At 44.9% G+C, this 25,458-nt stretch overlaps 1 protein-coding gene across 5 annotated transcripts in view; it reads right to left on the reverse strand.

Moving 5' to 3' along the window:
* The window catches only part of WNT5B (Wnt family member 5B), a 130,112-nt gene that overhangs the window by 80,775 nt on the left and 23,879 nt on the right, over positions 1-25,458 (reverse strand). Inside the window, exon 1 of one of the 5 annotated variants that reach the window (XM_081878970.1) lies at positions 18,157-18,614. The exons of 2 other annotated variants lie outside the window; for them this stretch is intronic. In XM_081878970.1, coding sequence (XP_081735096.1) covers positions 18,157-18,300 — 144 coding nt within the window. In that variant the 5' untranslated portion in view covers positions 18,301-18,614. Of the gene's footprint in view, positions 1-7,694; positions 7,814-17,463; positions 17,784-18,156; positions 18,615-25,458 lie in introns of those variants that run through there. 2 more of the 5 variants (XM_081878974.1, XM_081878977.1) reach the window with 2 other exon arrangements.

Below are 25,458 nucleotides of genomic sequence, written 5' to 3' on the forward strand. Positions count from 1 at the left end.
ATGTTGCTGGGCAACAATTTCCATCATCCCTGGTCACTGACCATACTTGCCAGGGCTGATGGGAGTTGGAGCTCAGCAACATTTGGGGGGGGGGGCTCAAGGTTCCTCGTGCTCAAGGTTCCACAAGCTCAATAACTGTACAAACTTCATGGGAAGGGGTGAGAGTGAGGGGAACAGAGTGAAGGCACTTAATTTTATTAAAGCTCAACAACTTTGTCCGGATTTTCAGTTTTGGGAATATGACAACCCTACTCATTCACATTGCACCATGGTGCTTTGTAAAAGGACAGACTTGGCAGGTCCCTGTCCTCAAGAGGCTCATAATGTGAAAACAGGGAAACAACAGAGGGAAATGGAGGTAGGGATAAATAGGGGAAGAATATATGTTTACTTAAATTGTGACTTCAGGGTATTGGAACTAGGGGCTTGTTCCAAAGGCTTTGCAGCACAGGTGAGTTCTTAAGAGGGATTTGGAGGAAGTTCCTGGCATACAGAGTGGCAAGGCAGAAAGATTTTTCAGGGAGCAGGAAACCTCTGGATAAGTGAGAGTCATGAAACTGGAAAAGTAAAGGTCACAGGCAGGGATGTATCAGCAGCACACAATAGCTAAGAGATAAGGATCGGGTTGCATGTCTGTGGAGGGTTTTGAAGGTAAATATGAAAAGCTTGTGCCTGATCTGGGAGTGGACAGAAGAAGCCAATGTTGGGTCTGAGGGGGGTGGGCAAGGTGAAACAATGGTGGATTACAGAGCAGAAGACTGCAGTAGTCTAGTGACAAATGACCAGGACATGGATCTTATAAAAAATGGCTAATTCCAAGTAGCATCTCTGCCATGCAATTCTAACACCTTAATTTTGTGCAGCATTGCACATGTCACCCTAAGTTCTTATTTGCAGGCAGGCGTAGCAACTTGTAAGACAAAAAGTGAGGCTTTTGAACTACAGTGGTACCTTGGGTTGCATACGCTTCAGGTTACAGACTCCACTAACCCAGAAATAGTACCTCAGGTTAAGAACTTTGCTTTACGCTGAGAACAGAAATTGTGTTCCGGTGGCGCGGCAGCAGCAGGAGGCCCCATTAGCTAAAGTGATGCTTCAGGTTAAGAACAGTTTCAGGTTAAGAACGGACCTCCGGAACAAATTAAGTACTTAACCCAAGGTACCACTGTAACAGCATTCAGGGCTGTAAGTCAAGTGCCCAAATCACACGAGACCAACAGTGAGGCAAGCAAACGTTCAGCAGTTTTGGAATAATACAACCCTGATGCAGAATCACTCAACTGCAGTGTATGGCACATTTTTCTCACTTCCTGTCTGCTTAATTGTACCTTTTTAAGTCCCACCATCCAGCGGTGTAGCGTGGGTTGTCAGCACCCGGGGCAAGGCAAGTAATTTGCGCCCCCTAACCCCTAACCATGGTCATTAATACTGACGGCTCTACTCTGGGGCAAACTCCGTGGTGACTGCTGCCCTCCGTGGTGTTGTTTTTGCAATTAAAGGACCCCTGCCTCAAATAAAGCATCTTGGGGATTGGGGACTGGAATTTGCCAAGGGAGCTGGGAATTGCAGTTCAGTGGCAGGTCAGGGGGAGAGGGTCCCTTCCGCGTCTGGGTGCTGCGGACCCCTTTGCGCCCAGACGCGCGTCTTTGGGCGTCGCGGCGCAGCCTTCTCGGTCTCCCTCCCCGGCCCGGCTAGCCCCGACGCGGCTTCTTTCTGGCGCGGGGAGGGGGCGCCTCTGGGGCCAGTGCGTTGGCCGGCCTCCGGCGCGGGTGGGCGGGCCCCGTCGGGGCGGGTGGGCGGTCTTGGCGCGCAGGCACTAGAGCGCAGGTGGCTCCGGCTGGGCGCTTCATTCGCCGCCGGTGGCGCGTTTGGCGGGCTGCGTGCGTCCAGACAGCGACCCGAGCCTGGGCGGCGTGGCGCTTGGTGCCGGAGCCTCCGCCCGCAGCGCCCCGTCGGGAGACCCGGCCGGAAGGAGCCTCGAGCCGGCTGTCGGATGCGGTTGAAGCAGCCAGGGCGGCATGGCAGGCAGCGGCTCCTCGGCGACTCCGGAGGCAGCGAGCGCGCCCCCCCCCAGAAGTTGCACCCGGTGCGGCCGGGCCCCCCTGCACCCCCCACGCTACGCCACTGCCACCATCTTCCCCATAGGAACCTTGCTTAGGACCCAACATTACTATTCTAGTCAAGTAATACTTGATCCAAATCTCTTGTTGTAAGTGTATGGTACCTGAAATTTCACCTGGTGTGGTTAGTTTTGATTGAACACATAAAGGTCAGAAGTTTCTGTTCCCTAAATGAGTTTAGAGTAACTGACTGATGGAGTCAGGTTACAGATGCAGTTATTTGCTTATATGCCTTGCAGATTTGCTCTGCAACAAAATGAAGGATTCTTGTCATTGCCGACACTACTTCATTCATTCATTCACTCACTCACTCATATAACAATTAATTGCCAAGGTGGTTTCTAAGCGGTTCACAAGTATACAACCGATTACAAAAAACCCCACATAATTAAATACACAATAAAACAATTTCATCAAAACATTAAAATAAACATGCAGAACCCCATCTTCATGTTGCCACAAGATGACAATCATCAGGCTGTGGTACAATTGACTAGATATCCACTTCAGCTGCAATACTGCAGCAGTACACAAACAACATTATGACACTCAGAGAACTCCAGATGTGCTGCCATCTAGATGTCTAGTGTCTTCTGAATTGGCTGGCAGCACTTTTTGAAACATTTGAAGAGGAACTTACGTTGTACAAGCACGGCCTGCACAAGTGCTCTTGTACAACTTACCCTTCAAAATGTGATCGTTAAGTGCTGCCAGTTGAATACAGACAGGATTTCACATATAGCAGGTGGCATTTCTTAACATCCAAAGCCACTCTTAAATTGAACGTTTGCTTAGGTCCAACTAAACCTGGACATGACATTGCTTTGGAGGATTTCTGGCATCTGGAGGTCAAGATGCTAGCTTTTTGGCTCTTGAGACAGTAGTTTTCATGGTGAACTTTGGGGGAAACTATATGAAAATCTGGCTCTGGGAAAGGAAACGCCTGCCTGGCCTCAGTTATCAGCAAGAGAAAAAGCAGTTTGAAGGGTTCTTTTTTTTAAAAAAAATAATATTTATTACTTTTAAACCTTACAAACAAGAAGAAAAAGAAAAGGAGAAAAAAGAAGGAAAAAACAAAAGAAAGAAAAACCAATACAATACAATACATAAACAATACACCACACATTAACGCATTAAACTAAACACAGAACAAAAACATTTTAAAAACATACATCATACCATTTCAATGCCTTATCTTTCATTCCCTTGTTTCATCGACTTCCTCTCACCTCCCTTTTTGTATTCCACTTCTATTAATTGTTTCAGCAAATCCTTTCCATCTTTCACTATTTTCTGTCATATAAATATCTTAACTTATTTTAACCTTATTTCCATTAATACTATAATATTTATGCTTAACTCCTTATAACACTTCTACTAAGGCCATATAATTTCATTCCAACATTTTTCTAACACTCATTAATTTTACCCTATTTCTATAAATAAACTTTAAACTTTTTCCAATCTTCTTCCACAGTCTCTTCTCCCTGGTTTCGAATTCTGTCAGTCATTTCCGTCAATTCCATATAGTCCATCAACCTGGTGATCTTCTGTCCGAGGCTCTTAACTCTTTTCCAGGTCCCTTCTGCAAATCTTCTTCGTATTTATACATACACTTTACTTTGTCTTCTGCTGATCTTGTTCTTAATTTCCTTTCTTTGATGCTGAAGAGTAGGTTTCGGGTGAGCTCCAACCTAACAATGTTGTTATTCCTTCTCGACATGTCATCCACATCTCCGTGGTTAAAACTAAAATCCAAAAGATATTTCAGGACGTGTTTCAAAGTCCCTCCAAATCTGCAGGTCCCCCCAACTCCAATTTCCTCCTGACCCAGGTCCAGATCCCAAAGGTCAGTAAATCCCTGCATGAGGTGATCTATCCAACTTTCCTTCTCCAGTCCAAGCAGCGTTCCAATCTGACTTTCTCTGAATTCAATCATAGAGGGCAACAACTTGTAATCATCAAATTGCCTCTGTAAGGCTGGGGCTCTCTCCCTCTCCACTTGTATTACTTTAGGTTCAACAACCACAACTTTCTCCCTTGCTTTCTCCACCATTTGGCATGTCAAAGTAGATTCCTGTATCGGTTCCTGAATCGTTTCTGTGTAGATGTTCACTTTTTGTCCCAAATTAGTCACTTTTTGTCCCAAAATATCAATTTTAATATTCATCACATCCATCTTCTTGTGGAGCTGTTCCAATGACTCACTTATCTTGCATAGTGCAATCACTAAGGCTTCTTCTGTCGACATTCTCAAGCAATCCAAGGTCAATCTCACGGTTTTCTCTTGCAGCTGGAGATTCCACCAGCCCAACTCTTGTAACAATTTCAAAGGCTCCCTCTAGAGGGAAACAATTTCTGTTTGTATCAATCCTTTTAAGCACAGTTCAAGCAGTAAAATTAGTTTCAATTTTCAGCTACTTTTACTCCTTTTTAAACGCAGAAGGAGACAATGAAAACAATGTATTTCTCTTCTTTAACTAACTGTCCCAGTCAATGAACTTTCCCAAAAAACGTCAGTCTTACTAGCAGTCCATTTCCAGGTTCAGAGCGTTGGTGATCCAACTTTCTTCACTCTCTCCTGCAGGCTTACGCGATCCAAAATTTCCCCCCTCTTCTCCTGCCTCCAAGGGGGGTTTAATGACTTTAGCCGATGGAAGTTTAATCCTTTACATAGGACTTTCCAAGACTTTAGCTTGCAAATTCTTTGCTTCAATCTATTTACAAAAGGGGAAGGCGGACTTCCTGTTTGAAACCTCCCCGTTTCGGTGCCAAATTAAGACGTTTAAAAATCCAATTTTCCGTTCTACTCACGGGTAGTTGTTTAGAATCAAATTGTCCACAGGAAAAAGTCAGCGCTCTCTGGCAACAGCAATGCGGCTTCACTCCGTGAAAGAAGCAGTCAATTCGAAGCACCGCGCTACTCACCCCACATCGCTCCGGATCCCCGAAACCGGGTCTCCCCGCGAGTAGGGGAGGCGCAAAAGGTGCCAGCCGAATCCCACATTCACAGGCTTCTCCTGTCTGCGATTTTTAGTGGGTCTCCGCCTTCGCTGTGGCGACCAGACCCTGAATTCCACGGAGCAAGTTCCTCCCGATCAGAGGAATTCCGCCATTGCCGGAGGCGCTAACCCGGAAGTCCCCCAGTTTGAAGGGTTCTTGACTTTCCCATCCCTGCCAACAAAAACCCCAACCCACTCAGTTCCAATTATTCTGGGACTTCCAAGGCAAAAAGAAAGACATTTTACCACTGGCCAAAAGGATAAGGGCCACAAGATAGTTGCATCACCTTTACCCAATCAAAAACATTAGCAAGGAAATTCCAGTCCAGACTGGATAAAAATGCCTGCTTGCAGTTTACTATGTTGTTCTGGCTTTGTCAAACTGATCTCCATTTCTGTGTTGTGATATTTTATATGGAAGTGTGGTTTCTAAATATTTAAATTAAATTAAATACCTATTCCCCTCACTCTCCTTCCCTTTTGTGTCTTGTCTTCTTAGCTTGTAAACCTATCTGAGAGCAGGGCCTGATATTCTTTTATTTTAATTGACGTGAGCTACTGTGGGATATAGCGTGGGTGTAACCAGGATTTTTGTTAGGGGGGCAGGCTTTATGTTACAGGTGGGCAGAACCTCATTTAGTTAAGTACTTTATTTATTTTTATTTATTTGGGGGGCTGCCCCTTCCTGCCCCCTTTGGCTATGCCCATGGGAGATACGGTAGTATTTGTCAAATAGAAACTCACTGAAAAACTGGGAAGAGGAAGCTGGTACATCTCAGCATACAGGGCACAATTAGACAGGTCCATATCTAAAACAATGATAACAGGTATTTTTCTTCCCCCCTAAATATTTAGGCCTTCTTCACATGTTATACAGCAACAAATCCAAGTCAGTCAGTTCCTGTGTACTCAAAGTTCCCAGGCAATTTTGTGTGGGTGGGTGTGTAATGCTCACATCTTGCATGTGTGCAACTGCAGGAAACACCAACATAGCACCAATGTTTTACAGAGCAATTGTAACATCTAAAGCTGCCCCCATTTGAGGTTCCAAGACACATACACAGTGATTTTGAGATAGGTGTGCAAATGCATATGATGGCTACATTTTACATGTTTTCTGCAGCAAACACTGTACAGTACAGGTGCTTCCCACAGCAACTATAGCATGTGGAACTGCTCTGATTACATTAGATGTTGCAGGTATACTGCCTGCCTTACAGCCATATGACTAGACAAGAAACAGGTTTCGGTGTCATAATATAAATGACAATGAGAAGGAAGGAAGCAAATTAAGCTGCTTTACACTCTGTTACACAATTGGTCAGTTGAGTTCAGTATTATCTAATCTGATCAATAGCGATTCTCCAAGGTGTCAGCCGGAAATAGATCTTTCCCAGACCTGTTAACTGGGACATGCCAGGGATTGAATCTGGGACCTTCTATATACAAAGTGCATATGTACCATTGAGCTATGGTCCCTCCCCCAGAACAAAAAAACCCAAACATATAAAGCAAAACTAATACCATTATGTGCACCATGGACACCCTACAACTTATCATCTCAAGAAACTAAATTTGTCACTAGAACTTTTGGTAGTAGTGTCTGCATCTGGAGGTACAACGTGCTCCATGGGTGTTAATCCTTTCTTCGAAGTGGTTGTTATGCTATCCTGAAATGCGCACCATGCAATACATACCGTATATACAGCATGAATTCAGTAGGATTCCATCCTAATGCCACAACATGGCATAGGAACCTGGTTGAGTGTGACACTTTCACACTAACACCCTAATAATCCTTACACTAGTGCTCTGCTATTAGCTTTGGCTCCAGTGCAGAAAACTTTCCAAAGAGTTTCAGAGGATTTCTCTATTTTAAAAAACTGTTCCTGGGTACCCAACCCAGGGATTTTTCTAAAACAAGAGGAGTGAGGAACTTCAGGCTCAAGGGCAAGGCCTCTCAATCCAGTTCTTGGGATTCTGCCCAGGCCACATCGCTTCCTGGCTGTTCCCTGTGCCTTCCTCAAGAGCTTTTGCCCAACTGGAATATGTGCTTGAACAGCAATAATGACTCCTGCTTGCCTGGATGAAGAGATGTGTGTGACGATACAGAAACCAATGGCATTTGCATGGCTAAAAAGAGGTCTACTATACAAAGTGAGAGTCACAGCCATTGCTTCACCCACTCTTGCCTCTGACACCACCCACCACTGGCCCCTGGCATGTTGCCAACAAAGGAATGTGGTCCTCAAGCTGAAAAAGTTTCTCCACCCCTGCTCTAAAGAGGATCCAAAATTCTTTTATGGACTTTCCCCCCGCAAGATATTGCGACAGCCACAAGCACAGAAGACTTGATAAGGGGATCAGACAAATACATGGAGGAGTAGACGCCTATTAATAGTTGTGAGCTGGTGTAGCATGATGGTTAAGAGACTGAGTTGTGAATCAGAAAGTCCCAGTTTGTCCCAGTTAGAAGCTTGCCTCTGCAATTAATTCACTAGTGGCCTTAGGCAAGTAACTCTCTCAGCCTCAGTCTACCATTTGCAATATAGTGACATGAATACTCTCTTACCTTACAGAATTATTGTAAGGCAGGGTGGGGGGACATGTGGCCCTCCACGGATGTCACTAGAGTCCAACTCCTAGCAGCTTTAGCCTTCATTGCCAATTCATAGCATTAACCACAACACCAGACTAGGCATCAAACAGCTTATCCCACATGGCAGACTGCAGTAATAGAAACACATAGTTGCTGTGTTCTCCAGGAAACGGAAGATCTAAGCAGAAAAACATTTACATTTTCCTTGAAGTAGCAGTAAAGGTTTGCCCACTAAACTCAAAAGCTACAATCAGCACAAGGAAACAAAATCTCAAGTTACAAAATGATAGGCACAGAGTCAAACAGCTGCCAAGCCTCAGCTCTTAAGTGCTGGTGGTGGATCATGAAAAAAAGGAACATTACTCCCTTTGAGAATTTTCTCAAGGTCTCTTTTGGAATCATCAGACTTGGTTCACAAGTTGCCATAGATCTCAAATGGTATGTGGGATGATTCCAGGTCCCACTGTGCTGTATTTGTTTAGGCACACATACAGAGAGAGAGAGAGAGAGAGAGAGAAAGAAAGAGCACAAATTGGAGGCAGATAACTGTTTAGTTGTTTTTTTTGCACTGTCAAGGGTTTATTTTCTCCTTTTGTAAAAGGTAAACTGAGCCTAAATAAGAGTGGGAGAACAGGCTTGCCGAAATCCTCAGGGGAAGCAATCTAAGTTATATCTGTTGGAGGAAAGCTGTGAGCAACCAACCATGGTCAGCCCACAACAGGCCAGGAAATGCTTCAGCAGCAGCAGCAGCAGCAGCCGCAGCAGCCAGAACCACAACTTGAGCCTGACCACATGTCAACCAGGGACACAGAATACCGACTGAAGAGCTTAAATTTAGACAGGTAAACAGGCAAGAAGGAAGAGTGTTGGCACCTATTCGGGCTTAGCCAGACAGCCAAGATGTGTGAATCAAGTAGCAAAGACTTCAAGAGCAGTGGCAGCTGGTGGCCCCTGGGGCTGACAGGGGGGCCTACAGTAGGTGGCGCCAGAACCAATGACAGATTCTGAAAGGCAGAGCCAACTGCTTGTTCCCATCCTCAACCCTGCTGAGTTCTACAAAGGCAACACTGAGGCTGCAAAGGAAGAAGCCAACAGGTAGTGCTATCTTCTGTGCCGGTTCTAAGTCAGAAGGCAGGGAAGGTTACGAATGTGGGATTTCCTGCATGCAAGGCATATGCTCTACCACAGAGGTTCCCAATCCCAAAGTGTGGCCCATGATCCACCAGTTTCATGCAGGTGGTTCACAGAAGCAACTCTGAGGAGTGGCGGAGCTATGTGCATGTGAAAAATGTTTGTGAAGAATGGGGGGCACAGGGGCTTCTTCTTCAGTCTTGGAACCTGGCCAGGACTGACCAGAAGTGATGCGGGGAGAAGGCTCTGTCTCACAGGAATACAGCTGTGGCTGGCAGCAAGATGTGGAAGGTCAAAAGAGGGGGAAAGAGGCTGACAGGGCACTTGAAAGGAGTGGGGAGCCAATACATGGAAATGAAGGAAGCAGCGAGAAGGGGAAGAATCTGAGAGAGTGAACGCAAGATGGAGTGATTGAAAAGTGGGAGCTGTTAGTTTATAATAATAATAATAATAATAATAATAATAGTAGTAGTAGTCAACGTCTAAAAATGGATTTGTGGTTGAAGAAGGGAGACTGAAAAAAAGCACAAATTAATAAATGATCAAGAAAATAGTAACGAAGATGAAGCAAGAGTAAAGGAAGAACATATCAAGGGGAAATGCACCTCTAGAAGGATTTTTAAATTGTATTAAATTTAAATCCTTTTGTTTCTTATTGCATTTTATTGTGTTGAGAGTTTGAATTCCATATAATTAAAAAACAGTACAACTGCTAAGCAACTGCTAGGCAGAAAACTCATTAAGTGGTATAGCAAGACCTTTACCGATTTGCAAGTGGTCTGGGGGGCACAGTGAGAGTGGAAACCTCTGCTCTCTCACTGAGCTATGATCCTTCTCCAACACATTGAGGAGACACAGGTCTGTGGCAGCCAATCCCCTTCAGTGTCTAGTTAAGCCTAATTCACTGCTATTGGACATGACAACAACAACAACAACAACAACAAAATATATAAATAATTTATTATTTGTACCCCGCCCATCTGACTGGGTTGCCCCAGCCACTCTGGGCAGCTTCCAGCATATGGCATATGGCTTTCATATCAGTTGCTGGTTTTTTTCCTTGTCCCCCTCCCCCATCTTAACTGGAATAATAGTGGCATTATTTAGCATAGACGAAAACAGTAAGTGGCATTATAAAACAACTAAAAAGTCCCCCCCCCCTATTGCCAATGGTAAGTCAGCTGTGGAAGTCCAAGCAAACAATGAGTGTTGGCATCACAGAGCCTCTCTGAAAGATTATATGCACTTAAGGCTGGTGCCTTATCGTAGTTCACAGATCCTTCCCCTTTCCTAACCCTGCTTTCAGAGGCCTTTATAACTGGAGATGATGAAGACAATGTGGCAGGTCATGCTTAGTAAAGTGTGTTATTGCACTGCAACCAATATCGTGTTGATATTTATGAAATCCCAATCATACATCATATTATTATTATTATTATTATTATTATTATTATTTCATTTATTTATATTCCACTAAAACCAAAATAGGCTTCTAAGCATTTAACAAATATAAAAATCAATTACATACATACATTAAAATGTAACCATTCACAATGAAAATACACAACATAACAATTCCATTCAAACAGCACAGTACAGTAATTAAAACAGGAGATTCAGATCAAGAGATGAAGGGAATACCTATGTAAAACAGATACATCTTCAATAGGTCACAGAATGCCAGTATAGATGGGGGGGGGGTCTCTCATATTTCAGCATGCAATGCATTCCATAATATTGGGGCCATCACTGAAAAAGCCCATTTCTGTGTCACAAGTCAATGAGTCATGGCAAGATTAAGATCAACCAATCGAACCTGAAAAATGTCCTTGCCAGACAATGGAGGGGAAGTCACTGCCTCAGGTAACCTGGTTGAGAGTTGTTTATGGCTTTATATGTAAATAGCAAGACCTTAAAACCAGTCACTAATAAGCAGCTAGTGGGGACCTGTTAGCATGGGTGTTCAGAAAGGGTGTTCAATATTTGATGAATGTATTATTGGATTGAAAAATATAACATTGTTCCAGTTTTAAAAGTTGGGTGCAGTTTAGTCAATCAAATAAATCTCAACCATTTGAAGTAATTTCCCTGTTGATATTAATGGGAATTACAAAAGTTTAACATTGGTGGGATAGTGGCCATTGTTCCTTGTATAGTTGGAAAATACAATGTCCTGGCAACAAAAGCAATGCATTAAGGGGAAACACACAGATAGTGCACACAGCATGTGAAAAGCAAAGTGCAGATTTTATTTTTTATTTTAATAAATCAGTGTTTTTCACCAGAAACATTATCATGACCTGGCCTAATATAAGACAGTACAACCGTCTGATTTTGAAAACCCCACACCTTGCAAAATCAGGAACTGGAATTACTGTGCATAGTAGGTGGCTTAGACCGTCTCAAACCAATGCGGGTGGAAGGGATGTCAAAAGTGTAGAGAATACCAAAAGAAAGAAAAGGAGGAAGGGTACACAAAACCTTTAAAACTACATCACTGTTAAGGGTTAATATCACAAAATGGAAACACAGAGCAAGTCTGAAGGCAGCCAAAGGAGATGTGCTGTATAGTATTACATCTACTACCAGATGAACTAAGAAGGCAGGCACTCCTTCCTAATAGAGAGGAATCTCTTTCTGATACCCTTGGGCGCAGAAGCATAAGAGATGAAGCCTGGGAACGCAGGAAATCTGGGGCTGGAGTAAGGCCAGGCTGCCTGTCCAATTCTGCCTCCTACTCTGAATTGGCACTTGGATCTCACAAAGTTTCCCTCTTCATATACTATTCCAATTTCTTCGACAGAAGAAATGAAAACCTGCTTTCATTAATTGTTGGCACATTTACTTCCATGTTCCACATACTCCCCCCCCCTTTTAAAATCACATTAATTTTCTCAGTACCAAATTCTTAAATTTCTCTACGTACAGCTTTGCTTTCTCTCTCTTTTTGCCGCTTAGCCCCTTGGTTATTGAAAAAGAAACCCACCTTAGTTTGACATGAACTACATAAGCTGATATATATGCACAGAGTATATGTATGCACTGATGAGATATACATATGATATTCAAAAAGGATGGCAACTGGCAGCCTGGGAGTGTGATCTGTCCCACAAAGCAACTTAGTCTAGTTCTTGGAAGTGTTTATCAGAATGATTAGCCCTATCTCTGCTGGAATGATAGACAAGTTGCTACACATATTTTCCTGGCTGAATGGAGAATTAAAATGCAACTAAGTGTATTCCCAAACCCAACAAAGGAGCCAGAAATGTGTGTGTAGCCCAGTAAACAATGCTGGATTCTGCAAATCACCTGTTGAGGAGAGGGTGCAGGGGGCTGGAGTAAACCCCTACTTTCCCACCCAAAAGTTGGTTGGCAAGAATTCAGCTTTTCTTTACTTTCCAGTCAGGTTATAGCTACACAAGCTCAGCCATTCCACATATAGGTTACTGGATTAGGACCCTTGACAGTATATTTAAAGTGTTGAAAAGAAGCAAGGTTATCTTCCTTTTTCCTTCATAGTTTGACATTTGAGGAGCTGTCACTTAAGCTGCAATCCTATGCATACTTACCTGAGAGAAGTAAGCCCCACTAAGATTTTCCTGCCGAATATGCATTATGCAACTTGTGCTAATCACCTATTCAACCCTATTTCAACCCCCCCCCCGAAAATAAGGCCTCTCATTGCATGGGAATCCAAACAAATGTAAAAGTTAAACAGAAAAGGTATCTATGAACATACACACAATTCAATAAGTTGGAGTTGGACAATGCAGAGGTGCACTTTGAATGCTAAAATGGCACACCTGAAATAGAAAGTGAAAAGGGAAGGGCAAATCCCAGGGCCAGAGAAATGCATGATGCACACATTGCCACATTTTTATGCCAGGAGTTATCTTAAGTATTATACAACCTTATTCAAACAGAAGAATATGTGGACAGGTCACAGGCTACTTGATCTCATTTTATCCTATCTTATGGTACAAGTTGCACTGAGTCAGATTTGGCATGTGTTTATTGGAATCGGAAAAAAATACAAAAGAGCTGGGATTTCATTCATAAACAAGAATAAAATCTACAGACAGAACCTGTAAAAATGATGCCTGGAATCTGGATTATGTTAAACAAATGGTTGAGTACTGCACAACTATTGTGCCAAACATCTGTACTTGTAGAAAATGTTCATTTTATCATGATATTGAAAGCACTGCTGTATGATTCCACAGAACACATTATCAGCACACCAGACCATGTCACTGCCACACATCCACTGCTTAGAGGTAAAAGTAATTTTACAAGTATTTAACCTGCAGTATGGATATTTTAAAAGCCCAAATTTGGAATAGTCAATTCATTCCAGTAGTTTCACTGTGTTTTTGGTTGAAACCAGTGGATTTCCAGAACGCATCCCACAACCAAAGCAGCTCCATACCTTTTTTACGTAACTGGCTTTGCAACACTCCAACACACAGAGGGCAGGATAGGAGTCTGGAAGGGTGCTGGAGAACACAACTAGACAAAGGTACCCTCAGGCAGAACAGGATCTCAGAAGTTTTCCAGTGACGTTTCCCCCTTGCTGTAGAAGTCACCACCTGACTTTGTCTTCTTCCATTCACAGTGCACCTCGCTGAAACTAGAAGACTCCACCTCCCATCTTCTATAATTGCTGGTCATCTAGACTTTACATAACCACCAAGGACACACCCTCAACAGATGTACAAAGTTCCCCTCACCACACACACTGGCCTGCCATCAACTATAGGAGAACAAAACAGACTGCAGGCCAGGAGAATTGAAGATGCAAAAGACTAGGACTAGACACAAATGCAAGATAAACAATAGTGTGGCAATTTAAAGGGGTTTAGGCCAAGTTGTCTGTGAAATGGTAAAGCAGCGTGTTTTCTGGACTTGCACCATTATAGGCTGCAGTTCTAGCCTCATAGGATTAAACCCTCCTCCATATAAAAAATCCACACAGCAAGAAAAAGGTCTGGTGGAAGGCTTCTACCTCAACTAGTCTCCTATGTGCAGAGAGCTATTTTTGTATAGAGGAGGATTCAGAGACTTGCAGTCCAAACTGGAACAGCATAAACACAGGTTTGTTACCTCACTGAGTACTAGGTTCAACTGGTTTATTGTTGTGTGAGCTTTTCGTAGGCAAGAGTATACACAGATCAGGAGCATAAGTGGGAGAGATATGAAGACCCTAATATCGTGTACCACCCCAATAACTTCAATAACAAATCAAGGCTACGTGTTATTCCTATTTAGGAAAGTTGGTTCCACCTGCAGCACATAGATGCGTCAAGAATAGTTACATTCCCACATGGAGTGTTAACCACATGGTTTATAATTAGGTCAATTAGTCAAGAATACAAATACACCTGTCTAGGCAGATTATAGATATAAAATACACACACGTGTGTACATGTATGTATGCATGTGCTATATCTATCTATCTATCATCTATGAGACTAGGTGTTAATATGTCTGCATTATGTATCTGTGTGAAATAAGAAGCTGCATAAATACAAGTGCAGCAAAAAAGAACAGCAGTATGTTGGGAGTATGAGAACTTGCATTGTTAAGCCACATGTCCCATAGTCTGACCTTCTATAAGCCACCTAAAGAATGTAAATTTAATAAACAACAATAATATCACTTGAACATAATAATGGTAAATACAGGACAATAACAGAGGTATATATTGAACCCCAGTCTGATTTACAGTCAACATCCACTTAGCCTTGTGTGGTTGAGTTACTTTGGTACACTTTACATTTGGCCAGCACTACAAACAGATGCATTTCCCTTTTGCAACACAATGGATTAGGACCAAACTACGCATGATGCAGGATAACTGTGACTGGAACTCCCAGCATATTTCTTAAAGTTCAAAAACAGCTGTGACTACAATGGAAAGGCTAGATTGTGGTAGTGGAACTGGGGAAAAGAGGGTGCTTAACCTTCCCCCTTGCGCCCATTTTCCTGATCAAAAGATCCCCATCCTGAATCAATTCCCTCACTTCTGGCTGCTCCTTTTAAGCTCTAAAAAGAGGCAGGACTCCAGATCTTGTTAAAACTTGATGAACTAAAGTTGGCTTTAAGAACAGTGTCATCGGCCCTGGCTTCATGTGGCCACTACCTGTTAACAAATGGAACTGTCTTCAACAGAGGCAACTGAGACATTGAATTGTAGAGTTAAAAGAGACCTTGAGGGTCATCTAGCCCCACCCCCTGCAATCCAGGAATCTCAACTAAAGCATCCATGACAGATGGCCATCCAACATCTGCTTAAAAACCTCCTTGGAAGGTGAGTCCACTACCTTCCAAGGGAGTCTGATCCACTGTCGAACAGCTCTTACCGTCAAAGCTCCTCCTGATGTTCAGTCACAATCTCCTTTCTTGTAATTTAAAGCTATTGGTTTGGCTCCTAGCCTCTGAACAAGCTTGCTCCATCTTCCAGCCCTTCTGAGATCAGAAGATAGCCATATCTCCTCTTCTCCAGGCTAAACATCCCCAGGTCCCTCAACAGTTCCTCATAAGGCTTGGTTCCCAGTCCCTGTATCACCTTGGTCGGCCTCACCCTCCTCTGCATACATTCCAGCTTGTTAATATTCTTAAATTGTGGTGCTCATACCTGGACACAATATTCCAGGTAGAGTCTGACCAAGGCAGAATAGAACCCCCCAGCTGCCAGGACTTCTCCTAGGCCTCACACAGAGAACTCTCTCAGTCATGTCACCCAAGAGCCTTTTAACCCAGACATGCCAGGCGGTCACTGTCTCCTCTGGCTCAGTCTGACTTCCAGTATGTGAACACCATACATTTAAAGAAAACAGTAAATTGCTTGGCAAGATCTGAGCAAAGGCTCATCTAGTCCACACAGATGCCTCTCATACACCCACAAACAGGGCACAAAGACAAGCATAATCTCTCATCAAATGCATCCAGCAGCTGGTTCAGCAGCTGCTTTGGAGTCTCATCTGCCCCTTTGCAGTCCAAAACATCTAGAAGATACCAGGTTGCCAAAGGCTTTAAGAGCTGAACTCCGCCTCTGAGATTTCATTACAAACAAATTGAGAGCCTCACTTTCCAAGGTTATCTTGCCAATGACAGGCCATAAAGTACAGGTGATGAGAGAAGAGTAATTTAAAGAGAGACTTAAAAGCACCTTCCTTCCACAGCGTCTTGAGAGGATCAGTGCCACAAGCATCCCTTACAGGTTCTGAAGAAAACAGCAGCTGCCCTCCCGAGGTTGTGAGCAGCTCCTACCTACCCATGAGGCACTCAGTCTCCACCTCGTTAAAAGTACTGTAAAGTGCTCAGCGACCACCCAAAGTGCCCTGCATTGGAATGGGGCTGTGCAGGGCAAACTGTTCACCCCGGAGTCTGGGGCTCCAGCAGACAGGCTGAAGGGATGCCCCAGCAGCAGCAGAGTAGTCCGAGAGCTCACTCAGCTATCCTCTACCTGACAGGATGGCAAAGCACCCAAGACCAGTAAATGTACCAGGGCAAAAGACAGCTGGAGGCTGTAAAACAAGGTATGAGAAAGTTGGTTTTCCTTTGGTGGATGAATACTCCAAAGGCTGTTAGTGAAGAGAAAGGATATTTTCCTCACTCTCAACATTGCAATCCGATTTGTTTTCTTGCTTCGAAGCTTCCCCAGTCCTCCCCATCCACCAGCAATCCCTGAAACACGTCAACAAAAGCAGGATTTGGAGACTGCTCCTGTGTAAGTTTCCTACAGACTTGAGACTGCAATCCTAGTCACCCCAGGAGTAGACAGGGTTAAGCCAGCACTGTAAACCCCCCTGAGTTCAGTGGAGCTATTCTCAAGGGAAAGTGCTGCCTTAAAAGAATAGATGTTGCTGGAGCTCAAACCTGCTAGACCTCCCTCTTGCAAAAACTTCCCCCTAGTTTAGTAGGTGGGGATTCTGTCACCCTCCATAAGGATGCTGGACTGCAGCTGCCAATAATCATTCCAGATCATTGGCTACGCTGCTGGGGCCGATGGGCGCTGGAGCCCAACAACATCTGGAAGGGCACAGGTTACCCACCCTTGTTCGAGCAAGTCCCACCAGTGTGGCGAGCAGCCCTCGGCAACAGAAGCGCGCTGCCCCCGCTCGCCAAGACGCTCTTTCCCCGCTACTCAAAAAAGGGAGAACTCTCCTCCTCCGCTTGAAGCAGGGCTAAAATCCGGCCCGGGCCGAGACACCAACCAAGACGAGCTTTTCAAGGCGTCTCCGCAGGAGTGAAGTCCCGCCGAGTCCAATGGGACCCCCGGCCAGCGCGCCAAGGGCCACAGCCAGCGCGAAGCCCGCCCTCCGCCACAAACCCGCTCCTTGTCCGGCCGCGGCGGCAAGGGCCCAAGGGAGCCGGGACACGTGTTTGCGTCTCCGTAGGGGCAAGAACACGTGAAGGCGGGTTCTGAGGGAGAGGGAGCTTTGTTTCGGCGACAAATAGCAAGGCGCGCACACTCCCCCCCCCCCAACTCCCAGTCAGCGAGGCCAGGCGCCGGGGCTCCTTCCTCCTTCCCCCCCCCGGCGCCCCGCGGTGACAAGAGCGCCTGCCCGGGCCCTCCGGCGCTCGCCCTGCGAGGGGCGCCCCCTACCTGCATCTGTGCGCTTTCCAGCCCCGCGACGTCGACGGCTGCGGCAAGTTTGCCTCTCGGAGTGTGTGTGTGTGCGCGAGTGGGTGTTCTCCTCGCCCCGCTCGAGTTAGTCCCGGCGCTGCGCAGGCAGCAGGTGAGTCGCCCTGTGGCAGCGCGGAAGGCGCCGCGCCAGGCAAGGTCAGCTCGGGAGCCACCAGGGACGCGCCCCCGCGCTCCTCTCCAACGGGCTGGATGCGCCCCTCTCCGCTCGCGCGCTTCTGGCTGGCTGGCCGGCAGCAGCAGCAACAGGGGCAATAGGCATCCACCGTCGCCGACGCTCCCTCCCTCCCTCCCTCCCTCCCTCGGCTGGCGGATGGCTGGCGCTCTCGCTTTCTTTCGGGCGGCTGCTGCTGCTGCTGCAGAAGGGATTTTGCACCAGACAACTTTTAGGCCGGTAGGAGTTTTGACTACAGCGGCGACAGTAGCAGCAGCAAGACGGCGCCGACTGTAGTGCAAAGGGTCGGAGCAAGGCGAGCCGAACCGATCCCGGGGGCTCAGGCAGCAACCTCCGCCCCGCCTCCCCTCACGCCCCGCGCCCGCCTCTCCCTCCCTCCCAAGCACCCCCCCTCCTACCCGCCCCGCGCGGCAGCAGCGCCGGCGATGGGCACCACCCCGGGGCAATCCCCCTCAACCCCCCCCCCTCGCGACACACACCGTGTATATAGCCCTCGCTGTCATCCTGTCTCTTCCAAACGCAGCCCGAGAGTCACCCCTCCTCGCCACTTTAGATTGCCACCCTTCTTGCTGGCGTGGCGACACTGCTGTCCCGTGAGGAACTTCATAGACCTTCCTTTTCATTAAAGCCCTGACCCCTTCGCTCTCCCCAGTCTTCCCTACTAATCTCCTCTCTCATCCTCTCCTTCCGTGGAACACCCCCTCTTCCTGCTGCCTCATTCCCCACTCTCCAAGATTCCCCCCAGCCTGGAGCTTACTCCTGTTCTCACATATACTTGACATTCTTTCCTCCCCAACCGATTAAACTAGCACACTCTCAACACCAATGAGTTCCCCATTACCACCTGACCCCACCACTTGTCCCTTCCACTAACATACGATCCAATCCATCACCAGGACACATCTCACCACCACCCCCGCCCCCCATATGAGTCCCTTGATGCAGACACATGCTAAAAGTTGACACTCAGTGCCTTTCACCCCTTGTTCCTCCCTGTTGTAGACTCAGCTGCTTCAGAGGAGCAAAAGGCAGATGAACTGCTCTTTCACTGCCCATGTGCATCCACAGATGTACACACTGCTTTAGAGCTTTGCAGTGCCTTCAACTCCATTGGAAAAGCAGGCGTCTGCAGTCCAACATTATTCACTTCACAGGAGCAGATATGCAGGCTCTTAAAAACTGACTTGGGAGGCTTCAACAGTTTCAGGAACCGGGAATCCATGATCTGGGATGGGATGAGATGGGAATGGAAGAATGGGGCTCTAGCAGATGGTGACAATGCTTTTGTGGCACCATAAAGGAGTGCAGAAAGAAGGAACGCCATGGTACAGCTGCATCAACACAACTGGACACCTTCATGTGCCCCAGCTGCAACAAACCATGTCTTTCTCATATCTGTTTCTACAGCCACAGCAGGTGCTGTAACTCTCCAATGGTTTGACTTTACCCCTGAAGGCGCACTCTTTCATTGACTCCAAACAGATGCTAACCAAAGACGTACAAATTTATTGTGGCATAAGCTTCTGTGGATATTAACTATAAGTTGACAGGGAGATGTGTGGGCGGTGGATAGGATTGTATGCAATGGCGTCAAATGGCAATGAAATGTCTGTGGCAATTCAATCAAAGCTTAAACATACACAGAATAAATAGGTTAGCTACTCATTACAGCAGTAATTGAGGATAAACACAAGCACTCCAGTATCCCTAATGTTTAACGCAGTCAAGCAGTGTCCCTAGCAAAGGAATTGCCCATTTTGAAGCTGGGATTGTAATACAAATATTTTAGGTGGAAGAATATATTTGCCTACCTGCCTACAAATGAGGAACTACAATGATAATGGAGCAGGAATTTCAATGCCTAACTGTCAACCTAATATTAAGAACATAAACATAAGAAGAGTCTGTGGGATCAGGCCAATGGCCCATTCAGTCCCGTGTCCTGTTCTCACGGTGGCCAACCACTGGGAAACCCATTGCCTATGGGAAACCCGCAAGTAGAATCTGAGTACAAGAGTACTCACCCCTTGTGTGGTCTCTATTAAGCAAAGTTAAATGACTAAGTTGTGCTATGCCAGCTAACTCTTGCAGCCTCAATCAGAAATAAGTACCCCTGAGTTTAATAAGCCTTACCTCACTTATGGATAAGATTGTCAGTGGCATCAGTTTGAATGCTGCACATTTCTGTTCAGATCTCACTTGCCACTGATTTTTTGTCTGGTATCAATGACTATCTTTAAATAAGATTGTAAAATATAAGCAGAGCACATCTATTACCATGTGTGGGCCCCACTGTAGTAGAAGCAGATGTTTCCTTGCACTCCTGCCCATGTGTTCCCCACTGTATTGTGAGTGTGAATTTTGACACTAGCATTCTTTTCTATGGACATTCATGTGTTTTGCAGCTTGAATTCCTGGCAGTGACTCCTGTGGCACTGTATCAGTTTTCATCCAAGTACTTCAACTTACCTAGATGGTGCATAGGAATTGTATTTGTTTTCTTGTCGCTCCAACAAGCATTATTGATCTCACATGATGCTGGTGCCACAAACACTCATCAAAAGTGTCCCAAGAGGATTTTGCCCACCATGGATACCCTAGGACTTAACATTCCCCTTTGCTGGGGAAAGAAACATGACACTGCCTGAAGCAGGGATTGCCAAATTTAAAGGAGAAGCACCAGCCAAATTGCATGGAACCGCAGTTGCACCAATACTTGCAAATTGCTCTAGCCAAATTGCACTGGTTCCAGTTCTGTAGTTCAGATATGTTGCCTGAAGATGGAACTGGAATTCCAATACACATACACAAACAAATACACGTATCTTTGATTAGGGGACACTGATCAGTCTATCCTCTTGTGCTGACTGGAAGGAATCTGTTCCCTTCCTCATGTGTGTGACAAGAAGAATGCTGTCCTAAGAACACCTGCAGGAAAGTGTACTATTGAATTAGTAGCACTTGCTTTCTGGTAAATTATCAGAGACATACTGTGGCTATATCTAGAAATCCACCAGTATAAGGCATACAGTGCTGGACTCTAGACAAATAACTTCAATCTATGCCTCAAGAACGTACACATAAGAGCCGACATGAATACCAAAAGAGTAGCACATGGAAGCAATGAGGCAATACACTGGGCAGCTGACGAGCTGATCCGTTCATTTTATTGTCTCTCTGACAATAGTAATCTGCTTTTCTAGACCTAGCTTGGGCGTCTGCATTCTGGCACATGTACTGTGAAACATTTCCATAAAGCAAGAAGCGTTTGGAGAGGCAACTCCCCTGATTAATATATATATACAGAGTGAAATTATAGTAAAATGCATGAAAGGGAAGAACACCAAGCACTGGGCAGGATGCCGAACTCTAGTGGTGCCAGGATTTACACAGTGAAAACAACAATCTATGCTCAAGTGCAGTGATTAACAAATACAGCTAGCCAACCCTGCCCTTGCCTCCACATCTGCTCCTCTGTGTAGATAGTTCCTGAGGAGGTTACACATAAAAAGCACCCTGATCCACGGGTTCCATAATTTGATACCAGCCTCTCAGGTCTTAAAGAGGCAACCAGGTGTCAAATTCAACGGAAAAATATATTTATTGTGCATATATCAAAACCTCAGGCCATCATGATAATCAAATCATCCCTATGGGCTACTGGTCTTCAACTGGCAGGTTGGGACCCACCAGTGGGTCACAGCCTGATCCAAGGTGGGTCACAACAGGAGCGCTACCAGCATGCGAACATATGGGAAGAGGTTATATTTATGTTTGTTCTCTATCTATACCTGAATTTCCAATTCATCTTTCCTTATTATTATGAAAAGTGTGTAATTGATTCACACAGTCCTACTTGAAGGTTCCCATGGGCATCTGGGTGACCACTGTAAGAACAAGAGGATGGGCTAGATGGCTTGACCCAGCAAGGCTATTCTTATAGTGTCCAAGACTTAAAGAGAATTATAGATATTTACAGATGTGAAAACAGCCCCCTTGAAAATTAGTATCCCAGTAAGGGATGAATAAAATCTTTTAATAAACTTGGATTTGTTTGTTCCTTCTTTCAGTCTTCCGACATGTTTTGTCAACAAGGATATTGTCCAGATCCAAGCCTATCCAACATAGACCTAACAGCAGAAAATGTCCAGAAAGTTGCAATTCAGATTCTAGCTGGAATTAACAGACATGTGTTATCAGTTCGCAGTCCTCTTCCAACATTTTTAAAGAAGTTTTTGGATTATGAATGTAGGCAGTAGTATCCCTGATCTTCTCCAGAATGTCCTTCCAAAATCCAAGAATTACTAACTTGTTCAAAACAAATATGCCATCCTTGTGGCTAGAGTTTGACAACAGTATATTTCTCTTTCTGCCCATTTTACTGTTCCCCTTTCTTTTCTCCAAAACTCTTCAAGAGTGATCTAGCTAAGTTGGACCAGTTCTGTACTGCCTAATACCAGCCTTCGTGCATAGCAGAAGGGTGGGGAATCTGTGCCCCTTAAAGAAGTTGTTGGGACTGCAACTGTCTTCAGTCCCAGGCAACTTGGATAATGCTCAGGGATGATGGGAGTTGTAGTCCAACATCTGAAAGGCCACAGGTTCCCCACCCGTCATGCAGCACCTCTGTCATGCATTCAAGTTCAGATTTTTGTTGTTCTTTAGCCATGTTATAAGCTAGAAACAGACCTCAAGACTTGATGCCAAGCGTTTCCAGGGTAAAAACTGTTCTTGGTGATCTCAGCCTCCTGAGGCAGAAGGGTGTTCTAATTGTTGCTGGCAAGTTTACATACCATTGTTATTGTTACAATTGGCTGTGCAGATTTTAAACGCCTTCTTTATTTTATAATTTGTAATTAAGGAGAGATGTAATTAGTTTCAACTTTTAATGCAATTAGGGGGCACTGCAAATAAAATTACTTTCTGTTCTAATTGTGCTGGAACTGGAAGCTACATGCTTGCATGTGTTGCAATAACATTTATTGATATAGATTTCCATCAGGGCCGGCTCTACTGTTAGGCAGAATGAAGTGAACACCTCAGGCAGCAGACGATGGGGGAAGCAGCAGTGGCAGCTCCAAGGCCAATTCCTCTTTGGAGGACAGAGCTGTGTGTGCCACATGGCCTGTCCAGGACCCTCTAAACTACCCTGCTGCCCTCAGGTGTGGCAAAGGTTGCAGCTGCCAATGATTTAAGTAAGATGCAGCTGCCAGTAGTTGGTTTCTGTACATAAAATGGGGATGCCATCCTGTCCTTCACCTCAGGTAGCAAAATGTCTTGGGCCAGTGCTGATTTCTATCCTCCAAGTCGTTCAGGATAACAAACATGGGGTTGTCCCATTTTATCCTCACATCAAACTTGTGAGGTAGGTTGGGCTCAGATATAGTGGCTTGCCCAAGACAACCCTTTGAGCATTATGGCTGAACTGGAATTTAATCCCAGCCTTTCCAGCTGAAGTCCAATAATATCCACTGTATCAAGAGTGGGAACCTTTGGCTTTCCAGACGTTGCTGGACTTCAAGCCAGTGGCGACTATTTAAGAGTGAAGGGGATGGCAGTCCAATTATTGGAGAGCCACAGGTTCTCCAGCCCTGGTTTAAACACATATGATGTCATTTGTCCATTTCCTTCCCTCTCTGTCCTTAACTTCCTGTTCTTCTATCACTTTCCCCATTGCCTATTTTAGTTTGCGAGACCTGTCCATTTTTGCTTTCCCTGGTATAAGACACTACATATACGGAAGACAGTTTATTAATTATTTTCTATAACCAGGTTGCATTTAATGCTACTCATACTTACGAGTAGATACATTGAAATGAATGGACACAACTTTGGTTCACTCATTTCAATTGGCCTATTCTGAGTGAACGTTAGTTGGATACAACCCATCATCATCATCAAGAGCACTTATCAAGGAGACTGGATATTAGATAGATGATAGATATTTTCTCCCATCAGTCTCTCAACTCAAACGCTGTCTGGGTTCCAAGCCTCACTTCTTGCTCAAGGTAGAACTGCTGATTGTGTGATATTTTTTGAGAAATGGGTCACCCTCAATACTAGTGATTCAATAAAAAATGAAGAGAATTGAAGGCTTTGTCTAGTTTCCTTCATAGCCTAACATGTTTTCCATCCTTGTCCCCTCTTCGGCAGAACCTCCTATCTTTTGTGATACGGCAAAAGGGAGGGGGGAATCAATGGGGGGGAATAGTAACCCAGATTTTCCTTCATTCCCCCCCCCCCAACCCTTGGGTAAAGAAAGAAGGAGCCATTGTCCTCAGGACTTTATAACCAGAAACATAATAGCTATTATAGCAAATACCAGCTAATTAGAGGGAAACATTGCCTCAGCTTTGCACTGGCTGGAGCGAGTGTTTGGTGCCAGGTTTTCTCACCCCAAGGTAAATGTGTTTTATGAGATGGGATGTTGGTCTCCATGCATGTCTGCAGAAACTTAACACTTTGGCTCCCAGGCATCTGAGAGTGGAACTTTGTTCACGGGCCTGTTGCAGCTTGGCTAAATATTGCCAAGTTTCATGTAGGGCAAAATATCATGTAGTTTTAAGAACTGTATGCAGTTGCCAAGCTTTCTGGACCCACAGGCACATCTGGAATTTTGAGAAAGTGCTGTAGGCACTTCCTCCTCTAGTGCATCTGTCCCTACCTCCTCCAAGTCATTCCACCCCACAGATAACAGAACACACACTTTGCTTTTCAGCTGCAGTGAATTAAAATGGATCCTCTTGAATTTGCATGGTTTTACATGAGGTCCCCCCACAAACACCCCATCGGATTACAGTTTACAATCATCCAAGGTGCAGATCCTCTTCATAATTTATACATAAGACGACAAATATACTGATTGTATTTTTCAGCATAAGAAGAGTCTGCTGGATGATGATGATTTACATTTATATCCTCCAAGGAGCTCAAGGTGGCATACATACGTCTCCTCCACATTTTATCTTCACAACAACCTTGTGAGGTAGGTTAGGCTGAGAGGAAGTGACTAGCCTGTGGTCACCAAGTGAGATTCATGGCTGAGTGGGGATTGAACCCTGGTTCCCAAGTCAGCACTCTCTCCAGCATCCTGTTCTCACGGTGGCCAGCCAGACGCCTTTGGGAGCACACAAGTAGGACCTATGCGCAAGAGCACTCTCCCCTCCTGTTGTTTCTGGCAACTGGTATTCAGAAGTATTACTGCCTCCATAGCCACCAGGGTTAGTAGCCATTAATAGTCTTCTCCTTCATGAATGTATCTTATCCTCTTTTAAAGTTGGTGGCCATCACTGCTTCTTCTGATAGTGAATTCCATAGTTTTAACTGTGTGTTGGGCGAAGAAGTACTTTATTTTGTGTACCCTGAAACTGTCCTGAATTGTGGTGATGCCTTGTACAAAAATATGAGGATCCTTGAGGACCTGTACCTTGGATCCATGATTTTAAGCTGTGAAAAGTGCTGCAAAGCAGCAGGTCTGTGATTTTTATGGATCAGTCAATGGAGACAGATGTGATTTGTGATTTGACAGTGGTTGGAGACTATTTTCATTAGGGATGGGGACCTCAACAACCTATGTCTCACTCACCCCCAAAATGGCCTACACTGCTGAGTCACAGCTGTCAGGGTAAGAGCAAAGGGGCTATCCATAAGATTAAGACAGCTTGTTTGCATGATCACCAAATGTTTGAATTTGTTTGTGTGCTTTCACTAAGTATATATATTTTAAATCTTGTTTTTAAGTCTATGTTACAACTGAAGGAACCTGCGTATGCTTAGCCCAAAGG

The sequence above is a fragment of the Podarcis erhardii genome, assembly GCF_964252035.2.
Source record: "Podarcis erhardii genome assembly, chromosome: 10".
NCBI lineage: Eukaryota > Metazoa > Chordata > Lepidosauria > Squamata > Lacertidae > Podarcis > Podarcis erhardii.